General features: G+C 42.1%; 1 protein-coding gene across 1 annotated transcript in view; it reads left to right on the top strand.

Moving 5' to 3' along the window:
- Positions 1-21288, top strand: part of RAP1GDS1 (Rap1 GTPase-GDP dissociation stimulator 1) — a 161969-nt gene that overhangs the window by 62197 nt on the left and 78484 nt on the right. The window contains exons 4-5 of the mRNA XM_019525879.1: positions 13332-13454; positions 20455-20580. Coding sequence (XP_019381424.1) covers positions 13332-13454; positions 20455-20580 — 249 coding nt within the window. The remainder of the gene's footprint in view (positions 1-13331; positions 13455-20454; positions 20581-21288) is intronic.

Here is a 21288-nt window from a genome sequence, read left to right as displayed (position 1 = left end):
TGATTGCATAATAGCTCGAAATGAAGCCTTATACTTGTATATGGGGTGAGGTAGAGGGGGGCATGGGTGGTGGGATATGGGGTTTGTGGGGGACTGTGGGTGTATGTGGGGTGTCAATGTGTTTGTGGGAGGGTGTGGAGGGGTGTGGGTATGTGTGGGTGGTATGGGGTTTGTGGGGGATTTGGTTGTGTGTGTATTTGGGTTGTGTGGGGGTGGGTATGGAGGTGTTTGTGGAAATGTGTGGGTGGGTATGGGGTTTGTGGGGGACTCGTGGGTGTGGGGCAGTGGTTGTGGCGTGTGTGGAGGGGGAGGCTGGCTGGGGGTGTGGGGGGGTTGCATGGCGGGTGTGGGTGAGTGTGTATGGTGGGGTGTGGGGGGGCCCCCCTATAAAAAGTCCCCCTCCCCCATTGCACACAGTCCCTGCCACCAGCAGCAGCAGGCAGAGGCCCCTGGCAGTGCGTCTTTTCCGTGAACCCCAGAGCTGCAAATGATCAGGTTGTTGGCTCCATGGTGTGGGGCTCACATGCCCAAGCCCTGCACTGCCACGGGGAGCTCTGCATGATGAAGCTGGCAGTGCAGATCTTGGGGCTCAGCAGGGAGAGAGATAAAGCTGGCTGGACTCCATAGTATGGAGCTCCCCGCTATTTTCCATGACCTGTGTGTAGCAGTGAGCAGGGCTAGGCCACCAGTTCCACTGTGTGGGGCTCCCCCTCAGAGGCATATGGCTCATGCAGAGAAACCAGGAACTACATGCGAGCCCCGCATGATGGAGCCAGGCAGACCTCATGCTCCTGCCACGCTGCCCTGGGTCCTCGCTGGCCCCAGCACTGGCCCCGGGACACCAGCGCAGGCTCCACGTTCCTGCTCAGCTGCCGATTCACTCCTGCCCACCACTGCTGCCACTCTCCCCCCCGCACCTGCCTGCCAACTGCACTACCACCACCACTCCTCCCCGCCGTGTACACCACCACTCCCCTGCCACCACTGCTGCTGCCCTTCCTCTGCTACTTTCTTACCTTCCTCCACACCTACCACCCTCCCCTTCCTCCACCCACGACCACACCTCCCACCCATGCCACTGCCATCACTCCCCCCTGGTTGGGCAGGGGGGAGTGATGGCAGGGTCTGTGCCATTCCATGGGCGAGGGTGGGAGCATAGCATGCACTGCCCCATGCGAGTGAGCAGGGCTCGACTCCAGGTGAGCACAGCAGGGACAGCCTAGGGCCAGGTGGGATATAGCGAATTGGTAGGCACCTGCCTGTGGACCAGATGAAATTGCCTGGCAAGACAGATCAAGCCCATGAGCCATATTTTGCCTGGCCCTGGGCTAGGGCTAGAATGTGGGGCTGATTCAGTGACTGGTGGGCCAGATGTTTGACATCCCTGCTATAAAGAGTATTCTGTGAAGCCACAGAATCATGGAAAAGTAAGGCTAGAAGGGATCTTAGGAGGTCATTTAGTCTAAACTCCCACTCCACGCAGGATTAGCCCTACTTAAACCATCCTATCCAAGCATCTGTCAGACCTGTTCTTAAAACTATGTGAACAACCCTCTTGCACAACTACCCAACTACAAGGCCTAATGCCCCAAAACACTGAAAGCAACCTAATTTGCCATAGATAAAGCGGGGCAGTAAGGGCACCCTCAATGTCCTGCTGCAAAGAAAATAGTGGTTTGTTAGAATATACTTAAAAGATCCAAGAAAGAATATCATATTCCTTCTAAATTGGTGCTAGTCCCATAGAAGTCATCAGTATTCCATTACTTAGAGATTGGATGACATATTCATATGAAGGATCCATTCCCCCAGGGTAAATTTTGTGGGTCTAATCTGGCTTTAGATACAGATATCTATAGATAAACACACACTCACCTATCCTGTTACTGTATATTATGGGAAATTCCGTCATATTACATTCTTTCCACATCGTCATTGAAACATAAGGTGGAAACTAGTCTCTTCCATTTCTTTCCGTCATTTGCTGCTGCTTCCATCTGTTCTACGGGTTGAGAGCACCTGCTTGGCTCTTTGTGCTAAAGGTTCTTAATGTTCGTCATGCTGCCCTATCCCTTGACCTGCTTGGCTGGCTCCCCACACACTGCTGCTGTTGCATTCCCTACACCCAGCTGCTGCCAGGACAGAGACAGCAGTGCATCGGGGGATGGGCAGCATTGTGCGCTACTTCCCCATCCCCTGACCGTGCATTTGCCTTGATCCCACTACTCATGCAGATGTGCTGTCCTATCTATCATGGCCAATTGGAAACCTCATAAAAAAAGTAACTTCTGGGATCGGCAAAGTATTCACAATATCTGCTAAATTAAAAAATAAATGTAAATCAACTCAAATGTGACTGAATTGCTAAGACAGGGCTGTGGAACTCTATTGAAACATTAGAAAAGAAACTAGATACCTTAAAAAACAAGTGCCTATGAAAGATACTGCATTTGGGTGGAAAACTTGATCTCTAATAAAGGGTCGGGATGGGGAAGCAGCACCCAAGCCCTGGCATTCCAGCAGCAAGCTGAGGCAGGGACTGAGACATCCAAAATTATTTATATAGGTTAAAGTTACAGCCCTCCAGAAAAACAATGTTATACCTAAAAGCAAGCTGTAAACTCTGCCTGGGGTGAGAACTATGCTTTACCAAAGAGATATCCATGGCTTGGAACCCTTATTTTGCACATTCAAAAATCTTAGCTTTCCTGGGAAACTAATTAAAAACCAAGAGTAGCACTGAGCTCTCTGCTGACTCCACCAGCCCTAACTCAGGCTGCCACCCAGCTCATTTTTTGTACATTGGAAACATTGGCTACTGTCTACTTAGTGGCTGTTATAGCTCAATCCTGATCGTTGCTTCACAGGGTAACGCTCTCAATGCTTCTGTTCAAAACAAGGAGGAAAGGGGGTGGAGAGGAAAATGAAAGAGATGGGAGACAGAGGAAATGAGGGACAGAGAAATTAAACATAAGCCAAAACTGAAAAGGAGAAAGAACAAATGGGAGCCAAAAAGAATAGATGGGGGTGGGGGGGAATCTTTATTCACAAGTATTTTTATACAGCAAATAGTTTGAAAAAGAAAATGAGAAAAGGTATATAAAGCACTAACAGAGCTTTCAGCCTCTGGTAGAGGGAGTGGATTCAGTTATTCTGGACTAAAAAGATTTATCTGTATAGGTAACACTGTACTGGCAAACACTTCTATTTCAGACATGTTTCAGTGGCAAAAATGTGTTTTTGCTGGAGTAGCTCATCCTTATTTCATGAATAAATTAAGCAATGCCAGTGAAAGCATTCTTTTTACTAGCATCACTGTATCTGTTGTAAGACTTCTGCTGGTATAAAAATGTCATAAAAAATCACACCTCCAACCGACATTATTATACCAGCAGAAGTGTCTAGTGTACGGCTGATGGCAGAAATCTATTCTCCAGGGAGCTATGGGTTCAGCTTTTAACAGGCTTGACTCAGCAAGTTTGGTAAATTGAGCTCCACTGAGTTTATTCTGCAGTTTTTTAGCTAAATGCGCCTGTAGAAGTTACAGTCCATGATGCATTTTTATAGGACAGGTTTTTACTTCATTATCATGGCATAACATGTTTTCTTTCCCACTGTAAGAGCCTGCTTATTACATCTTAAGTCACTGAGGTGACTTAAGGTAAAGTTCAGTGGTACTGTATATGCATAATGTGGAAGATGTTTTGGAACGGTGTGGTACACCTGTGTGTGTGTGTGTGTGTGTGTGTGTGTGTGTGTGTGTGTACATGCACACGTGTGTATGCGTGTGCATTATCATTCCAGTATACACTGCTTAATTGGAACACATCAAATCAGGATGACTTTTTTTTTTTTTTTTGGAATTTCTCCCAGGAAACTGGCTTAGCCAAACGATACTGAATGATAATCACTGTTGCTTAGTGGGGTTATATTTAATATAAATTCCCATTAATGGTGATGTATTTAGCTAGTGCCAAGTACTTAAAGGATGTTTATTCAAATGTTAAATTCCAAATGGTATTCTTGAATGCAGTTTGCCGAATAAAGATTTAAAAATTATATATTCTTAGGCCTCTGTCAGTATTAGAAAAATGAATTCTCAAGTCTCTTTGACAAAATTTTCTTCTTAAAGCTATTATTTTTAATACACAATACAAAGGCAAATAAAAAATACTATTCCTTGCAAAAATTGCATGCAGGTGTCAAGAAATTCAGAATCAAGTCTGAAAGCTCATCCTTTGTCCTATCCCATATGCTTATGACTAAAATATGATCTTCTTAATTATTGAACTCCTTTTTTTTAATCAGTGGAAGTGGTGAAAGCTTTTTAAGCTTTCTCAAGTGACTGAGAAAAAATTTTGCTATAGGGAATTAGTATCCAAATAAAGGGTTAGCAAAATTTACTCCATATGTTTGAGGAGATTTTGAAGCATTCTCCAGACAAGAGATTGATTAATAGGAATATATAGAACATTTATACTATTTTGTAGTCTACAGATCTGGTTTGAATTTCATGGTAAGCCAAATTTTAAACAAACATTTTAGAAAATATGTACCCTATATATACATTTATTTTATAGATGGGGAAGCTGAGATGTAGTGAGATCACATAATTTTCCCAAAGTTTTACAGCAAACCTAACAGGTGGAAACAAGGGAGGTTCAAAGTAAACCATTCCCCCAACTTTTGCACATGAAATGTAATTTCCTAGTGATTTCATCCAGTTCAAATGGACAAGGAAGAATCACAGCTCCGTGTGAATAGCTTTCACCATTTTTTTGTTTCTTACTTGTGTGGTACCCATGGGACACATCTACACAAGATGCTATGTTGCTGTAGCAACTTGCTGCTGCAGTGTAGCTCATTGCTATGGTAACATAGCATCACCAGGCATGAACCATGATGCCGATGCTGCTGCGCAGTACTAGCTAAAAATAACTGTGTAGCATCGGTTCTGTCCAGTAACACCAGTTACTGCACTGTCATTTTAGTACTTGCTTAAGTACCAACTGCCTTGCATAAGTACTAAATGAATGTGCAGTCAGCCACTCAGGTAGATGCAGCCATGAAGTACTAATATGCATATATTTCCCTGCAGTATGAAAAGCAAGAGCATATACTATATTTACTCAAATAAAATATGAGGTTCCCCTCCCCCCTCCCAGTCAACATGAGGGAGAAGCCTCTCATCTTATATTCACATACAAAGTGGAGGGAAGAGCAGGTGGCTGCTGCAGCTCTGACTCTGAGCCCAGGTTGGGGCCACAGTCAGATCCACAGCCGACTCCTCCCCGCCTCCCCCACACTTCTCCTCTGCAGCTTCTGCTCCCAACCCATTGTCTCCTTCCTGCCCTGCACCTCATTGTCAGGTGCAACTTGGCTCTGGCCAACACTGCTGCATGGCCGGGCAAGGGCTGAACTTCCACATGCCATGCTTCAGGATGGAGCAGCCCAAGCAGCATCTGACAGTAAGGGGTGGGGGGGAGAGAAACAGAAACTTCAGGGAGACGGCAGGGGAAGGGTCAGAGACTGGGAGGAGTTTGTGGGGGGCAACAGCAGAGACTGGGGAAAATGGGGGAGAAGAGACAGACTGTGGGGGGAAGGGACAGAGGCTGGGGGAGTTTAGGGGGAAGAGGCAGAAACTAGGAGGAATGGGGGAGAGGCAGAGGCTGTAGAAAGCTGGGGGTTGGGGGTGCAGGTAGCAGGGGGTACAGACAGGGAGGCTGCAGGGGAAATACTGGGTGGGGACAGAGGGCAAGAGGGTCACCTTATTCCCCCCAGCCACTGCTTTCCCTGCTGTAGCAGTGGGGGATTCAAGACATCCCTCCAATACTTAGATTCTATACCTGAAAAATTATAACAAATGTATCATTTTTTCCATATATAGAATCTAATCAATGGGGTCATCTTATATTCAGGGTAATCTTGTATCCAGGTAAATATGGTGAATTAAATGAGAACGTGGAGGAGTGGCCAACCTGTGGCCTCTCTGTATGGCAGACAGCAGATTGGGGAGGGGACAGGCAGCACTGACAGGTAGGGCAGGGAGAAGAAAGCAGAGGAGCAGCTTGGTCAAGGAGCACAGGACAGGGAGCAGAAAGCTGATTAGCAGATTGGGTAAGGGAAAAGGATTGGAGTGGCACTTAGGGCACGTGTAGGGCTAGTTGATGGCATGCCTGCCAAAAAGGATGACCCCCACCAATTTAAAGGGATCGTTGTCATCTTCATTATCCCTCTTAATCTTAGGATAGAGCTTAGAAGGTGTTAGACCAGTTGGGGCTTGTCTCTTCTCTTCTCTAAAGAAAATGTTGAATAAGACATTTTCCACTTTTCCACTTCTTGATTAAAAATAAGTGTTGCTGAAGGAGGCAGAACAGAAAGCAGACACTTTCTCGTTTTGGAAACATTCCCACAGCTAAGACAGGTGCATAGCAGCTAATTGGGAGAAGGCATATCAAGGGGAACTCTTGTTTATATTTCTTTCTGCATACAAAGAGTAATTTCTTTAATTTGTATTTTATAAGGGAGAGGGGAATTTTTCTGTAAAATGGATCTCCATGAACAGGACTTTCTTTTAGGTTAAGATACACCAATCAAAATCTGACAATATCCAGTTATGATACGCACATTTATTGATGTTCATTAGGACCCATTTCTTATGTTCAGTTGGTCAGTCTAGAGCTAGATTTGATGGGGTAAAGAAAAAGCTATAAGGCTAATGCAAGTCAGCCATGTGCAGTGTTTCTTGTGAGAGTCAGCATACCAGGAATACACGTTCTAAGCTGCACGTGTCTGGTTTTTTTGCAGTATGAGGCCACACCACATGTAATTTTTCCTTAGTCCTCTTCTCCTACCCTGTTAAAAGAGCAAGTGGAATGTTTTGTTTCATCTTACATGTGGCTCGTCATAACTTATTTGTGCATTCACCCTCTTCTCCTGATGCTTGGGTGGGGGAAGCCCATTATAAAACCAAGGTCATTTCTGCAGTGTTTGGAGGAGGCTTATACAGCATCCTTGCAGATATAGTACATAACATCTATTACACCTCTGGCCATCTTGAGCCTGTGGGACTTCCCACAGCTTCGAAAATCTGGCAGTGGGGGAGCAGTGACAGCATTAATTGTCACTCCCTCGCTGTCAAATTTCTAGAACCATGGGGAACCCTGAGGGTTGAATGATATAGTCCTGTATGGTAGATTGCTTCAGCATGTAGTGGGGCTGACAGTCAGGGTCCTTCTATTACAAGATCAAGTGCTAACCCCATGCAGGTCAACCCTGTGCATCTCATCCAGCCCATGGGGCCAGAAGGTTGAGCACCACTCTTCTAAGCTCTTTTTATTACAATGCATTCCCCAACAAAGTACAGTGAATAGTGTAACTAAATCTCATTGTGCAAAGGGAGCAGGAGTGAGCTCCATTACTTTTCTCCTTACTGGCAGGTGCCAAGTAGCAACGCTTCCAAATTTCTTTCCCACACCCCTGTTTTTAGTTCTTTCACTTAAGAATGGAGGAAATGACAGAGAAATGTAGTGTGAAACGTGCATTTAATAGGAAATACAGCCAAGAGCAGGAGAGAGTTAACCAGTTTAATTTGAGGGTCTCATTAGATGTTTCCTACAGTCATTATTGTTACTTGATAATGATTAATCAGTCTATTGACACTTGTAATCCACCTCTCAGTTTGGATCTCTAACTATAATTTCTTACCCATACCCTGTATTCCTCCCTCTTCAGGCTCTGCGTAAACCATGAAGCCAGGATATTGACATTTTAATCATGCTGTTATGGCATTAATAAGATCACACAGGGGACACATGTAACACACTCTTACCCCAATATAAAAATGAGAGAAGTTTCAGGCAGCAGGTTTTGCCTCAGTCCTGTTTTCCATTTTTGCTAGTTTGTTACTTTAATACGTTACATCATGTAGAGTGAAGTTGATTTTTTTTAAGACACTTTGTAAGTACAATACCTAGTTTTATCTACAGCTATGCTTTTCTTCTATACTTAAAGGTTGTGCTGGTTTCCAGAAGGACAGTGGGTACATGTATAGAGGCTGAAAACTAGACCTTAAAAGAAAACATCTCAAGTCAAGACATATGCACAGCAAAGGGAATATAAAGATTGCATTTGTAATGCCAGGCTGTCTATGGTGCCAGATTTTTAGGACCAATTTAATAGATGGGAAGTGGATTATATAAATAATTTAGGTAAGAGAGAGAGAATGGTTGGCTCTGGCTAACCAATTAGAACATGGGTAGCGATGCCTCTTATTTCCCTCCAGAAGGTCTAGTGTGGGAGACACTGGCTTTGCCCATTACTTGCTTCTCTGCTCTCTATAGACAGAGAAGCAGTAGGAATATCATTCAGGTGGTCTTGGCCCACTTTAAAAGGCATGATGGCACCAAGAAGGCAGCAGACAACCTGAAAACATTACACTTAAGAATTATTATGGTTTATTTTTAACTGTGCAGACATTTACTCAACCCCCAAGTGTGGAAAGAGCCTAGCAGCTAGTGGGGACATACTTATTTACAAATATTAATCATACCCCCAGCCAGAAAAACAAATTAGCTTCTTCTTCTGCCTTCCCAGGGAACAAACAGGAAGAAAAATTAATAGATAATTTTTTGCTTTTAAAACATCTGCATTTCTGTAGTTCTGGAAAAACACTATTTTTCTCACCATGCAAGGCCGTTTGGGGGCCTTGGCCTCTGACAACTGCTGGAACATCATCTCTGAAAGCTTGCGGCTCTGTGGGAGGAAAAACACAATAAGTGGTTTTAATATTGTACTGGAAATACTGCAATGCAAATGCTCAGCCCAAATGTATGCCCAGAATGAATAAAAATCCGACCTACCCTCCATGGCCCTTATGTGTCGTTTAAGACCCCTTAATCCCCTTTCTGCTGATATCTGCCATGAGGAACCATCAGCTAACCCATGCTTGCTCTCAGTACCCAAGAGAGAGAAGAAAATTATTCATTTGGGGGGTTTTGTTGTTGTTGTGCCTGCAGCTACACATATTAGCTGTCACGATTTTGGTTTCAGTGAGTCCTGCAGGTGGGCTTACAACTGTGAAGAAACTATGAGTTTTATTAATGCATACTTTCGAAAGTTAACCCTGAGATATTCCTTTGGCCACCCCCAAAAAAAACATGGATTAGCTACTTATCTTTCCTGCCTCCTATAGTCCTGCCTCCTGTCTGCTTCTTGCTTCTAAAACCACACACCCTCAAAAAGCCCTGCATTTCCCTTTCTTCCACAGCCATATGCCCACAGTCTCCACCAGCAGTGTCTGAATTGAGGGGGAGTACCTGACCCAGCAGTCAAGTGAGGACTGACTGGAGATTTTCTCCATTGATACCAACTTCTGCTCAATAGAACGATGCATAGCTTGCTTGTTGTTGAGGCCTTCTTTCTTGACAACAAAAGCCATCATGAAATATGGAGTAGAAATGTCAGACATGAGTCGTCATTTGTAGGTTTTTAAATGAGCCCCTTTTTTATAATCGGGTAAAAACAATGCCCAGAATGTTTCAATGGCCTGATGCCATTCTTTATTTCATTAAATCTTTTACCTGAATCCAGATTTTTTAAGAAAGTGGCTTAAATTTCATTTTTGTGCTTCAGCTCATAGGTCTTTTTCCTTTAATATTTTTATTGGGAGGCTAATATGATGAACTCTAAACTGAAAAATTGAGCTAGGAAGTAGATTGTTGCAAATAGGACTGTTTAGGGTAATGAGAGGTAGTTAGCTGTGTTAGTCCAAAGTCAGTCAGGCGGCAAGGCGGAGTGGCACTTTAGAAACTAAATGCTGCAGAGGCATAAGCTATTTAACCCTCCTTTGCCTCTCTTACCAGTGCCCCTATCCTATTTAAATCCCCTTCTTTGTAGAACCCCTAATTTCTGCAAGTCCGTTTATAGCATTTGACAAAGCAGGCTGTGGCCTCTGGAAGCTTATGCCTCTATGAACCAGTTAGTCTCTAAGGTGCCACCCTGCCTTCTGTTTAAGATAACAGATACGATGTTGTAAAGATGTCCCTTATACTTGTATGTACCGTAGATGTGGCTTTCCCAAAAGACGTGCTTTAAACACCTGTATTTTTAGGTTAATGAGTGTTCTCTGCTAAAATTTATTGTCCCACAATACTGTGCTCTACTTAAATTTTGGTTGAATTTATACATGCATCAGTAGGCTAAATTGCAGCCTTTCTCCCATGAATACATTGAATGTGTGGTCTGTGCAGAGCAGTAGTGGATGAGTGGAAATGCTTTGTTGTGTTCTGTCCAAGTAGGACTTAAGCGGGCAGAACGCCTCAGGGAGTGCTGAAAGTAGTGTGTGTCTTTTAGCTGGTGGCAAACATACAACATGTTCTGATCATGTAATTGCTGTAAGAGACTGGCAGATGTTCTTGTGGAATGGAGTTCTGAATGACTATGTGCCCTGTGACCCAGAAGCATGCTTGGATATGATAACCAGTTACCCCCTGTCTTCATGGTTGGGGAATTGTAGGGTAGGTCTTGTGCAGAGATGCCCGTGTGTGAATTCGGGAAGCCATCCAGCCATGGCAGGATGGAGCTCTGTTTGGCGTAATTTATCCTGCTTCTCAGTGAACAAGGAGAGCCCAAGATCTTCAAGAGATCAAGCTCAGAGAAATTAGCATTATCATTTGTACTTAATAGCCTGATTTTGTCACTACTCTTCTCATGGCCTGTATCAAGGCACAATTCTTGCTCTATAATCAGATAATGAATGTTGGCTCAAGAGCAGCATTTTTCTTGGCAGAATACATTAACCTCCATGCTGCCACAGCCAAATGACTTCCAGAATCCAGGCTACCCTATTTAAGGCTGCCTTGGATATCTCTATACTGTAATACAGCCTGTAAGATATACTCCTAGTGCAGTATCCCTTCTGGATCATGGGAGCTAGTGGAGTGGAGAAAAAGGAAGGCAGTAGGGTTCCAGTAGTGCTCAACAATAAGAGAAGACCTGAGATATTATTTCTATTTGCATCCTTTTTTGACCAGTAGCAGAATTGCTGATTCCAATTTCCAGCAGAAATCTATTTAGCCTGGGACCATATTTTTATTGGTACTTCCTAATCTCAATCAAATAAATCAGGGCCTATCTACTACACACAGCTTGCCTGGAGAAACATTCAATTTTATTTTCCCCACTTCTTGCAGGACATATTTTATTCTATTTATGTAATTTATGCATTGCACAATAATGAATACATCAAACTGTCCACCATAAAATAAAACTGAATACAGTACATCTCAGCAGTATGGCAGGAGAGACCACAGTAATGCTTCCTGCCTACTAATTGTGGGTAAAATTATATGTCAGTAGAAATCCACATTTTCAGTTTTGTTTTCTATAATTTGGGTACTGAAATCAAAGGCGTCTGGTAACCAGTGGATTCACAAGAATTTTTTCTTGTGGACTGCATTTAGCTTTGATGTGAATTTTCTACGCATATAAATCTTTTCATTCTTACATGCATACTGGGAAAGCTCACCTGTAAAAAATACGTTATGTCTCAAAACTGGACAATTTGCAACAGCTTCCAAATAGATCATTAATATTATGTTGTGATGGCAAAAGTTTTGCTAATGTATTTGAAAACATGCAAATATGTAAGCTTGCAAATAAATAAAAAAAATATTAATTTATCTTGTGTTACTTGTTGAAAGCATTTTTAAATGGCAGTTAATTAAGCTTCAGTTGATCCCTCCTCATTTGGCTATATCAACATAATACAGGTGAGGAATTTGAGCAAAAGAATAATTTCCCAAGATCATGTGCAGTTAGTGACAAAGCCAGAATTTGAATCCAGGGTTCTTCTCTCCTTATGTAAACTTGCAGGTTACCCAACTGGGATATGGCAAGCTCTTGCTGGTTTGGGGGAGAAATAGTTTTAATTAAAATATCAATCAGTTAAGCTTAAGTTTCCACTGCCACAGGTTCACTATGCCAAGTTAATAATAGCTATCCCTTTCAGATCCTGATTTAAAACATAACACATAAATATAAAGTACATTGTTGTGTTCCCCCCTACTCCTCCCGCTTATTTTGAGCTCTCAGAACCGTTGTACAGGGAAATTGCAACACATGATTCTTAAGTTAACTTTATTTTTAAGCACGGAAGTGTCTTATGGTCTATTAGAGGCATGGCTTTTACCTCATGCTGTATTCTCCGGTTTCCCTGATTCCTGGCAAATTTTACATCTGTTTGAAAGTGAGGTGGGGATGTTGCATATCTTGTAGACAAGACCTCTGGAAGAGAAAGAAGAGACTCAGTTTAGATGGATTTATTCTGCTTCGCACAAGAACGTCCTGCTCTGCATCTTGCAAACAGTGTTGGAGAACATGACAACTTGTAGCATGAATGGTGAAATACAACAGGATTCACATTGCATGTACAAAATGACCTGAAATGACACTGCCATCTCATCATACATGTATCATATTTGTTAATCTGAAATGGAAAAAATATTTGAAAGCAGAAAGATAACACATTTAGAATACAGTGCTTTTTTGCTTGACCGCAGTCTAAATTCCCTACGTTTTTGAGCTCTGTAACAATGCTATTGCCAGGGATGTGAGGTGGGGCTATCAGGGAGTAGAACCCTCTCAGGAACTAGGAGGAAGAGATCTTCTTGAAACCCTTGATTCTCAGCATGACAGATGGGGCTCTGACCCTTCTCTCTAGATCTGCATGAGAAATCCTACAGCCTTAGCACAACAATTCCCAGCACAGTGGCAAGCACGTAGAGTAGGGATTAGGCCCAGGATCTACATAGCTCTCTGGTTCCCCAAATCCCAGTTGTCTATTAACTCACCTGTATTTGAACTAAGTCCTGCTCCCCCCACACCACACACACACACAAATCAGCCCATTGTGTTGTCTTTATACTTTTACAAACACACTGGGCTGCCATGTACCTTATTGCCTCTCAGGCCTGGGTCAGGGATTCATCCTGTCACTCTGACTGCATTACTTTCCCTTTCTCTGTGTAAAATGAGGAGGATCATACCTTTTTTTTAATCACATGTTACCTCATAGGGTTTTCCTGTTAAGTGCTTTGAAATGGTAAAGCTCTTTGGCAAGAGTTAAATGTCATCATGTCACTGTGTCAAATGAACACTGAAACATCACCCTTCGTTTTTATGTTGCTATGAAATTTACCTTTTATGTAAGAGTTAGATCTAAGTTATATTTTTATGTGGAGATTTTGAATGTTTAGTCTCCTCTCTTTAAAAACAAAAACCAGAAAGGCTGTAAATTGTTATGCAAGTCATTTTTGTGTGATGTTTTTCAGATATTGAGACAAGTGAAAAAATCCAGAAAAGTGGGATTCTCCAGGTGTTTGCAAGTCTGTTGACTCCACAGTCTTCCAGCACGGCAAAAGTAGCTAACATCATAGCAGAAGTAGCCAAAAATGGTGAGGTTTTCCACAAGAACTTTTCTGCTGGAACATCTTCAGTTTTGCACCTCACTTGTCAGTATGTTTTACTTCATTTATGTTTTCATTTTGTAAATTAGATATTTTTCATCTCTCCCTTTTCTGTTTTTGTCTTGTCAATATTTTGTTACCACTAGATTTCTTTAGTGCTCATTTATCCATTTGCTAATATGTAAAAGCAGCATTTGGTCAATGGAATATTAGTCTTTACTTTTATTCTGTTTGTTATTGTTTTAAACAACTAAAATGTATTTTATTGAGTAAAAATTTTAAGGCACAGACTTTCAGTAATACATATGAAAAGGGTAATAGATTTCTGTGTAGATGTTGTGCATAATCATGGGACTCCCATTGGCTGCACAGCCCAGCATCAATGTCAGGCTCTCTTTAAAAGATTTGGCAAGAGGGATGGCCAGACTTTCAGAAAATGGGAGCCTTGATGCCACAGCTCACATTCGCCTGCTGTGGGTTCACCCACAACTTGATGATGTGAGAGCTCCTAGTCCTCAAACAGTTAACAAAGATGAAGCATCTTGAGGAGCTGATGGGGAACAGGGTCTTTGAGATCTACCCTCCCCAGTGAGCAGGACTGCCTGTGGGATGTGTGGCAGAATGCCACCTCTGTCTCTCCCCAAAAACTCTGCCCTGTGACAGTAGTTAACATGGTCCCTGCAGAAGGCAGATATCCCATCTCTTTAGGTAAACCGAGTTGGATATATTCCTGAGGGAAGGGGGAAACCTGCTCCTTTTGCCTACGTGACTGGCATCACATACCTGGGTGAGGGGCTTGATCTCCCTTTTGTTCTGAGCAATGCCAGTCTACCCAGCAACCAGTGGTGCATTTCAAATTGGTTGGCTGGCAGCCAACAGGTGCTGGTCTCCGTTGGACCAGGTAAATGAGGTCAGAAGGTCTATGTAAGTTAAGGACTGCCCAGGAGGAGGTGCAGAGGCCATGATGAAAAGCCTCAGAGAGAGAAGCTGGACCATATGAAACTTGCTTTCTTTCTTGAAACTCATGATCAGTGAACTGCCTGCCTCCAGAGGGAATTTCCACCAGCCTCTGGATGATACTCTTGAGTAAGCTACCTGAGATCTAACTAGATATATAGCTTACAGTAACCAGATGCATGATCAAAGGCTACCCAGCCATGCCAGTTTGCTCTATGGGATTTCTCTGGTATTGCTGTACCCTGTACCCTATTCCAAACCTACTCCTTGTAACCAATAAAGTTCTTCTTTGTACCTAGCCTAGGAGACTTATTGGGAGTGGATCTAGATTATGCCTTGGGGTCCCCTTGGTTCAGCTGACTAAGGGAGACCACTGTTTGTGCTTCAGACTGAGGGAAGCACCCCAAGTTCTTGAAGTGGGTTGAGTATCCTCAAGGGCTACTAGACCTGTGTTTTCCAGGGGGCACAGCCAGGATCAGTCCAGACCCTGGGTGGTGGTGGCGTTACCCCAAGGCTAGCGGGTGTGCTCCAGGAAGGGGGTCGGCCAGACGTGAGGCACCCCAGGGAGGTACTTGGAGCCTGGAAGGTGGTCGGGTGCAGTGAGGTGGGTGGCTCAGTGCAGGAGCACCCCATACTGGCCCACCACAGGATGCCAGTGGACTCCAAGTAGAGTCCATTCAAAAAAAAGGAGAGGGACCTCAGTGTGTGGGCAAGGCCATGCCTGTAAAAGGAAAGGCAGAGGCAGGCAAGATGGGAAGCTCTGACTGGGAGCTTGCTACCTGCACATTGTGGATTCCATCCAGAAGCCAGTTGGGTTCCCTGGTTCAGTGTCTCTGTAAGGAGAGATGAGATGAGGTAGGTACTGCAAGGGGCCTGGAAGTGACCTCCTGCCTCAGTTTTCCTCACAGGCTCAAGGCACAGCACATGATGCAGCTGGGGGAGGGTCACGGAGCACCCCATGCGGAAGCACAGTCTCACTCAGCAGCTTCTCCTGCACTGGAGACAGAGTTCAATTAGCCAGTCCATCTGACCAACTACATTTTTCTGGTTGCATTGGGCTGTAGATAGCTACAGCTACCTATTAGAATGGCCGTAGCCACATAGAGAACTTACATAGCTAGAAACCACTAGTCATCTAGACACGTAGGGGACTTATGTGGCTACATGTTGCTGTGTAACTACAAAGAGAGTTGTAAAAAGGCTAAACATTACTTGAGTGAAATTATGTCCATACCTGTCACAATATTTGAGCATGGGGAAGAAATGAAATCCATCTTGCAGATGGGAGCCAATTCCTGAACCCCCAAAAGGGAAGAGAAGGGGAGATGTACTTGAACTCTCATACTCTTCAACTGGCTCCATTTTCATACTCAGAGTTACAGAGAAGAGTTATAGACTGCAAATAGCTCTGCCCCTAGGAGGAACCAATAAGTAGAGGGAAGGATGTTTCTCATTTGCTGCCTATTGGAGGGCCTGGCAGCTCTTGCTTTTCCTCTGCAGATTTTTCAAACACATTCTTCTTCAGGGAATACATTACACCGTGGTTCAAAACTGGCTTCTTGTTTGAAGACAGATTGTTGGTTTGCTCCTTCTGTTCAAGTTGAATTGGAATGTTAAGCATTTTTTTAATGATTCTGTTGACAGAAATGAAATAAATCTGACTTAAAGTTTACTTCTCTCCATAAGGAGAGATGAAGTCATTTGCATATGCCCAAATCACTCTTCCCTGTATTTGATTTAGGTGAGATGATTTAATAGAAATGTTAACCAAAGTGTTAAGTTTTCTGATATGTATGTAATCCTAAATATTTAACTCATTTATTTTCTGCTCAGTTAAAATTCCATTCAGAAAAAAGTCATACTCTATAAAAATCCAATTTCCCTAATTTATCTTATAGTTCAGTAAAGCTGTCAGATCTAAAAGTCCAAGAATATTGCTGTGTCTAGATCTTTAACAGGTAATCTATAATCTACGTATACCATCTTTTTAAACATCCCAAAATTATTTCCTGGAATTTTGCTGCTTTGAAGTAAAATTACATATGAAGGGTTTAGAGTCAGAAAAACATGAAAGGAATCAAATACATTATTTTGTACCTTAGTTATTGAAAGTGTTTGAAGTAAATTAAATCTCAAAAATATGCATAAAGCACACGCATACCAAACTGACATATCAGAATACATATGAAACTTATTTCTCAAAAGAATAATGTTTTAGATGAGTAATCCCACCAACCCTATCATGTATTTTTTGCATCTAATAAGTTAATTAAAAGATTCATAATTCCTAATATTTATATTAGAAAATAATATTCAAAGATTTGCTGTCTTCCTTTGTCTCATTTGCTGCCCATATCTCAAGAACCTAAATTCCTTAGTATCATAGCAAATATCTCTCAAGTCTCCTTTTAAACTGCTTTATTGGATATTAATGCATTCAGAAGACAAACTGCTCATCATACAAGATATATCCTAACTTTTTCATAAAGTTCCTATAAAGTTTCTTCTAGCCAGGATCAAATCAAAGCCCTTTGAAATTATTTACAGTCCCCAATGCTTTTGGAAGTGGGATGGGCTGGATTTTCTGTTTGGATTTTATGTCCATTGGTAGAATAGTTATTTAGATTGGATTTGAGGAAGTACCAAGCACATCCATTTCCCTTGTCCTCTGGAATACAAATACCTCTATTATTAGCTTTCACCACAAATTGTCATATCGCTTTAAGGAAAGCCCAGAGATTTTGAATTAGTTCTTTGGGTCATGCCACACAGCTTTTGGGTCAGGCTATAAGAAATGAAGGATGGGCCTGCTGACTCCCAGTCTGTGTTCCAGTTGGCAACGTACAATGAGACCAACTCCCAGTTCCTTCCCAACCCCACTACCCTGTCTTGTTTGACTTCCTTTCCATCTTGTCCATCTTTTTTCCTCCTGTACTGATGTAGAAGTTTCTTACTGTTGCTTTCTAACCTCTCCATTTGCCCTGGTAATCCTGTACCAACTCATCTTCCCTCAGATCTATCTTTATTCTTTTCCCGTACTATTCACTCTCCTCTGGCTCTTTTTCCTCACCATAGAGAGAGACTTTGTTCTGTCCTATCTTTGACCACTCTTTCCTCCCCAACTACAACTCTGTATCTCTTTCATTTTTAAGGTGACTGAACATATTCTTTGCAGTCACTCCTTGCAGTTCTTCTACTCCAGTTCCATCCAAACCCTCTGTAACTTGTCCTCCACCCTGGGCACTTCAGTAAAACCTCTCTCACTAAAGTTACTAATGACCTCCTCTTAGCTATATCTCAGCATCAGGCTTCCATTCACATCCTTTTTGACCTGTCTCACTGCCTTCCGGGCCATCAACCATGTACCTCCTCTTGTCCTAGCATGAGTTCTGTAAATTTGTCTTCTCATCCTCCTCTCTCTCTCTCTCTCTCTCTCTCTCTCTCTGCTCCTCATCCATCTTTCAACTTTGTGGAGGTTCCACAAGGAACTTTCCTTGGTCTCTTTCTCTTCCCCCTTTATCTCAGAGTAATCTCCACTGAAAATATGAAATCAACTACCATCTTTATACTGAGATGTTTATCTGACATCTCTTTAGGGGTGTCAGGCTGTCAACTCAAGCTCCAGGTAATTAAAACAGCTCTTTCTCTTCTTCACACCTTCCCTCTACCATCTATCTTGATTGTTGTAGACAACACAATCAACCTGCCTGGCCCATACCCTAACTGTTATTTTTGGTGACTTCTCTTTATGTCCTCTCATCTACGCTGTTCTAAATTTTGTAAATCTTTTTGGCATAATGTCTTTAAGATATGATCTCTTCTCTCCATCTGCATAGCTAAAATTCTTATCACATCTCAACTATTGCAACATCTTTAGCTCTCATATTAACAAAGGTAGTGTTGCCCCACTCATAACCCATTCAGAATACTGCTGCAGAGATGATTCTTAGAGCCCGTTGCCTCAGGCATCAAAGCCCTCTTGTGGTGTATCACACCACTGCCTTGCCAGTTTCCCTTTTGGATTAAACATACACTTGATCTTCACTCTTAAACCCCTTTCTTGCTTAACTCCACCCTGCTCTCTCATTTTCTGTCATGATGTCAAGAGGCAGAGAGAGAAGGAGAGGAGGGGGAAGAAAAGAAGTAATGAAGAAAACTGGGCTGAAGCAGAAAGTAGGATAAAAAGGGGGAACAACAATGGTGTAAAAGATTGCACTCCAATACTGACATTAGACCCATAGGCCCACTCTGTTCATCCTATCAGAGCAGATATGTATCGTTTTAAAATGCTACGTTGTTTGAAGGACAGAGGGTAAGAAGGGCTGTTGTTTTGGCTATTACTTTTGTGTCATCTAGACAAGTGTACTGTTATTTTTAAGACCACCATGTATCTTAATCTATACAAGAAACTGGGGAGTTAAATCTGTGTTAATGTTAAGAAAAATTTACACTGCAGATTACTTGTGACAAGTATGGGACTTTAGATGCGGGGATACTTCATGGACTATTGTATAAAGATTTGCTTATTACTTTGGATATATGGAATATGCAAACTGTTGCATGTAGAAAATAAGTGTTATGCATCTTTGGGTTCCTGGAATCACTGTTAAGGGAGTAATTGATACAGATCCTATAACTAAAAAGGCTGACAGTTTCCTCCCCCCGTTCCTCCCTAAGAAAATTGTATATTCTGGCTTGTTCTATTTCAAGAAGTCTGAAAAATAAAGAGGTAAAGGGGTTTGGGAAAGACATATCAAGAGATAATTTGCTACTACAGGCAGTCCTCAGACTTATGACACAATTGGTTCCTGAAAACCGCATCTTAAGTCGAAACGTTGTAACTTGGAACCAATTTTCTCATAAGAAACAATGTTATAAATGGGGGATTGGTTCCTCAACCAAGGCCTGATACCCTATTTTCACAAAAAATACCCTAGAATTTTGTACTCAATCAATTATAGATGAGTAATATAGCTACATTAAAGTATTTATATTGTAAATACAATCATATTGATTTGGAAGGACTTCTTTTAGGTGACTTTGCTGGACTTTTTGAAGGGCTCTTGGTTGGACTTTTTGAAGGGTTCTTGGTTGGAGTCTTCTGAGGAGTCTTGGCTGCAGGTTTTTCTGGAGTCTTCTCTGTTTTCTTAAAAAAAGTGTCCAAGGAATTTTAGACAGATGTTCTCCAGGGAGATGAGTGACGCAGCGAACTTGTTCGCTGGCGTGGCTTTGCACTGGATCAAGCATTGTAAAGTTGAAACTGACGTCATAAAGTTGAAACAGGGTGTCAATTTATAAACGTTGTAACTCGAAACGTTGTAAGTTGAAGACTGCCTGTACTTTAATCCTCTGCCCCCCAACTCCCCATTGGGCCAGTTGGTCTGTGGAAACTTACCTTAAGTCACTGGGCTAAAGTAGCCGCTTTTGCTTCTCCCTTTTCTCACTTTTTTTGAGACTTCCTGCCATGAACCTGCTGTTCAGTCTTCAATCCCTGTATTCAATTTTTATACTAGCAGCTTTTCAGGTGTTTTGAAATAATATATAGCAGAACAGATGAGGCTGTTCAGTTTGGAGGATGAATGCTGTGGTCTTAGATCTACTCTTTTGCAATTCAGTGGTTTAAATTTCATTTACTTAGCAAGCCAGAGAATCATTGTTGCCAATATTATGTTTTTTCCTGCTTTTATTATCATTCCTGAAACATGCTTAGTGATTGTTTGGGGGGATGTTAAATTAGTTTACAAGAAAGTCAATTAAATCTGCTTGATTCCTAGTAAATTAATGAGGAACAGAAGAAGTGTAGTCAGAATGCTGAATTTGAGTGTGTTCTCAAGAAGTTTTTTTTTTCTTTTCAAGAACCAGATTGTTTCACCATACATTAATTTATTCTCATACAATGAAAGAGCTTCAAACTCAGATTAAAATTAAAGTCTGTTAAAGACAGACACATGTTGGAGGAAGATTTCTAAACCAACTTCAAAGGTTCAAACCCATAACACTAGACTTTAAAATCTCTCTCTCCTGTTTGCAGAGTTTATGCGGAACCCATGTGTGGATGCTGGGCTGATCCCTCCACTGGTGCAGCTCTTAAATTGCAAAGACCAGGAAGTGCTGCTACAAACAGGACGTGCCCTGGGCAACATATGCTATGATAGCCGTAAGTCTTGCAGTAGAACAATTTTTGTTGATGGTAGTTTGGGTGTTTTGTTCTACTATTCCACAGTCATGAACTAGCAGTAGTTTTCCTCCCTTCTTGATTTATATGTTGATTGTTCTAACTTCATAGGACATTTATGTATATCATATTTAAACTCTGCTTGCATGACAGACTGATGAAAAATCTCATTTCAATATCATGATATTACAGGACTTGGGAATATAGAACACTTTTTCTCTTTATCAGAGTAGACTAGATTTTCAAAAAGCACCTGCTACAAAAGTAGAGTCGCTGCCCTTTCTCCTCCCATGGTGGGAAGGAAAATACATTTCTCCTCAATTCTGAAAAAAAAAACCAACAGCAAGAGGAGACTGGATGAAAGCAACATAGCCCAGCTTCATTGCGCACATGCCATAGCATTCTTCCTTAAATGGTCAAAGCATCAGGAACATGTACTTACTTTTTTCTTTTTTTAAAAATAGATTTTGTAGAGCCATATATTTTTGGGTAGAAATGTAATGTTGCATTCAGTTACAAGTAACGTAAATGTTTACACGATTCCCACTACCAGTTCAGAGATACAGTAAAATCCCAGTTTTCTGGCATTCTATAAGCCAGAATACTCTATTAACTGGAATTTCTGGCCGAATGCAGGGGCAGAGCAGGGGGTAAGCTAGCACGTGGCGGCTGCTGCCACCACCCCCGCAT

The sequence above is a fragment of the Gavialis gangeticus genome, unplaced genomic scaffold (assembly GCF_001723915.1).
Source record: "Gavialis gangeticus isolate Ggan-Ray unplaced genomic scaffold, GavGan_comp1, whole genome shotgun sequence".
Classification (NCBI taxonomy): domain Eukaryota; kingdom Metazoa; phylum Chordata; order Crocodylia; family Gavialidae; genus Gavialis; species Gavialis gangeticus.
Note: the sequence above shows the minus strand (reverse complement) of the source record. Positions and strands in the feature narration are given on the sequence as shown.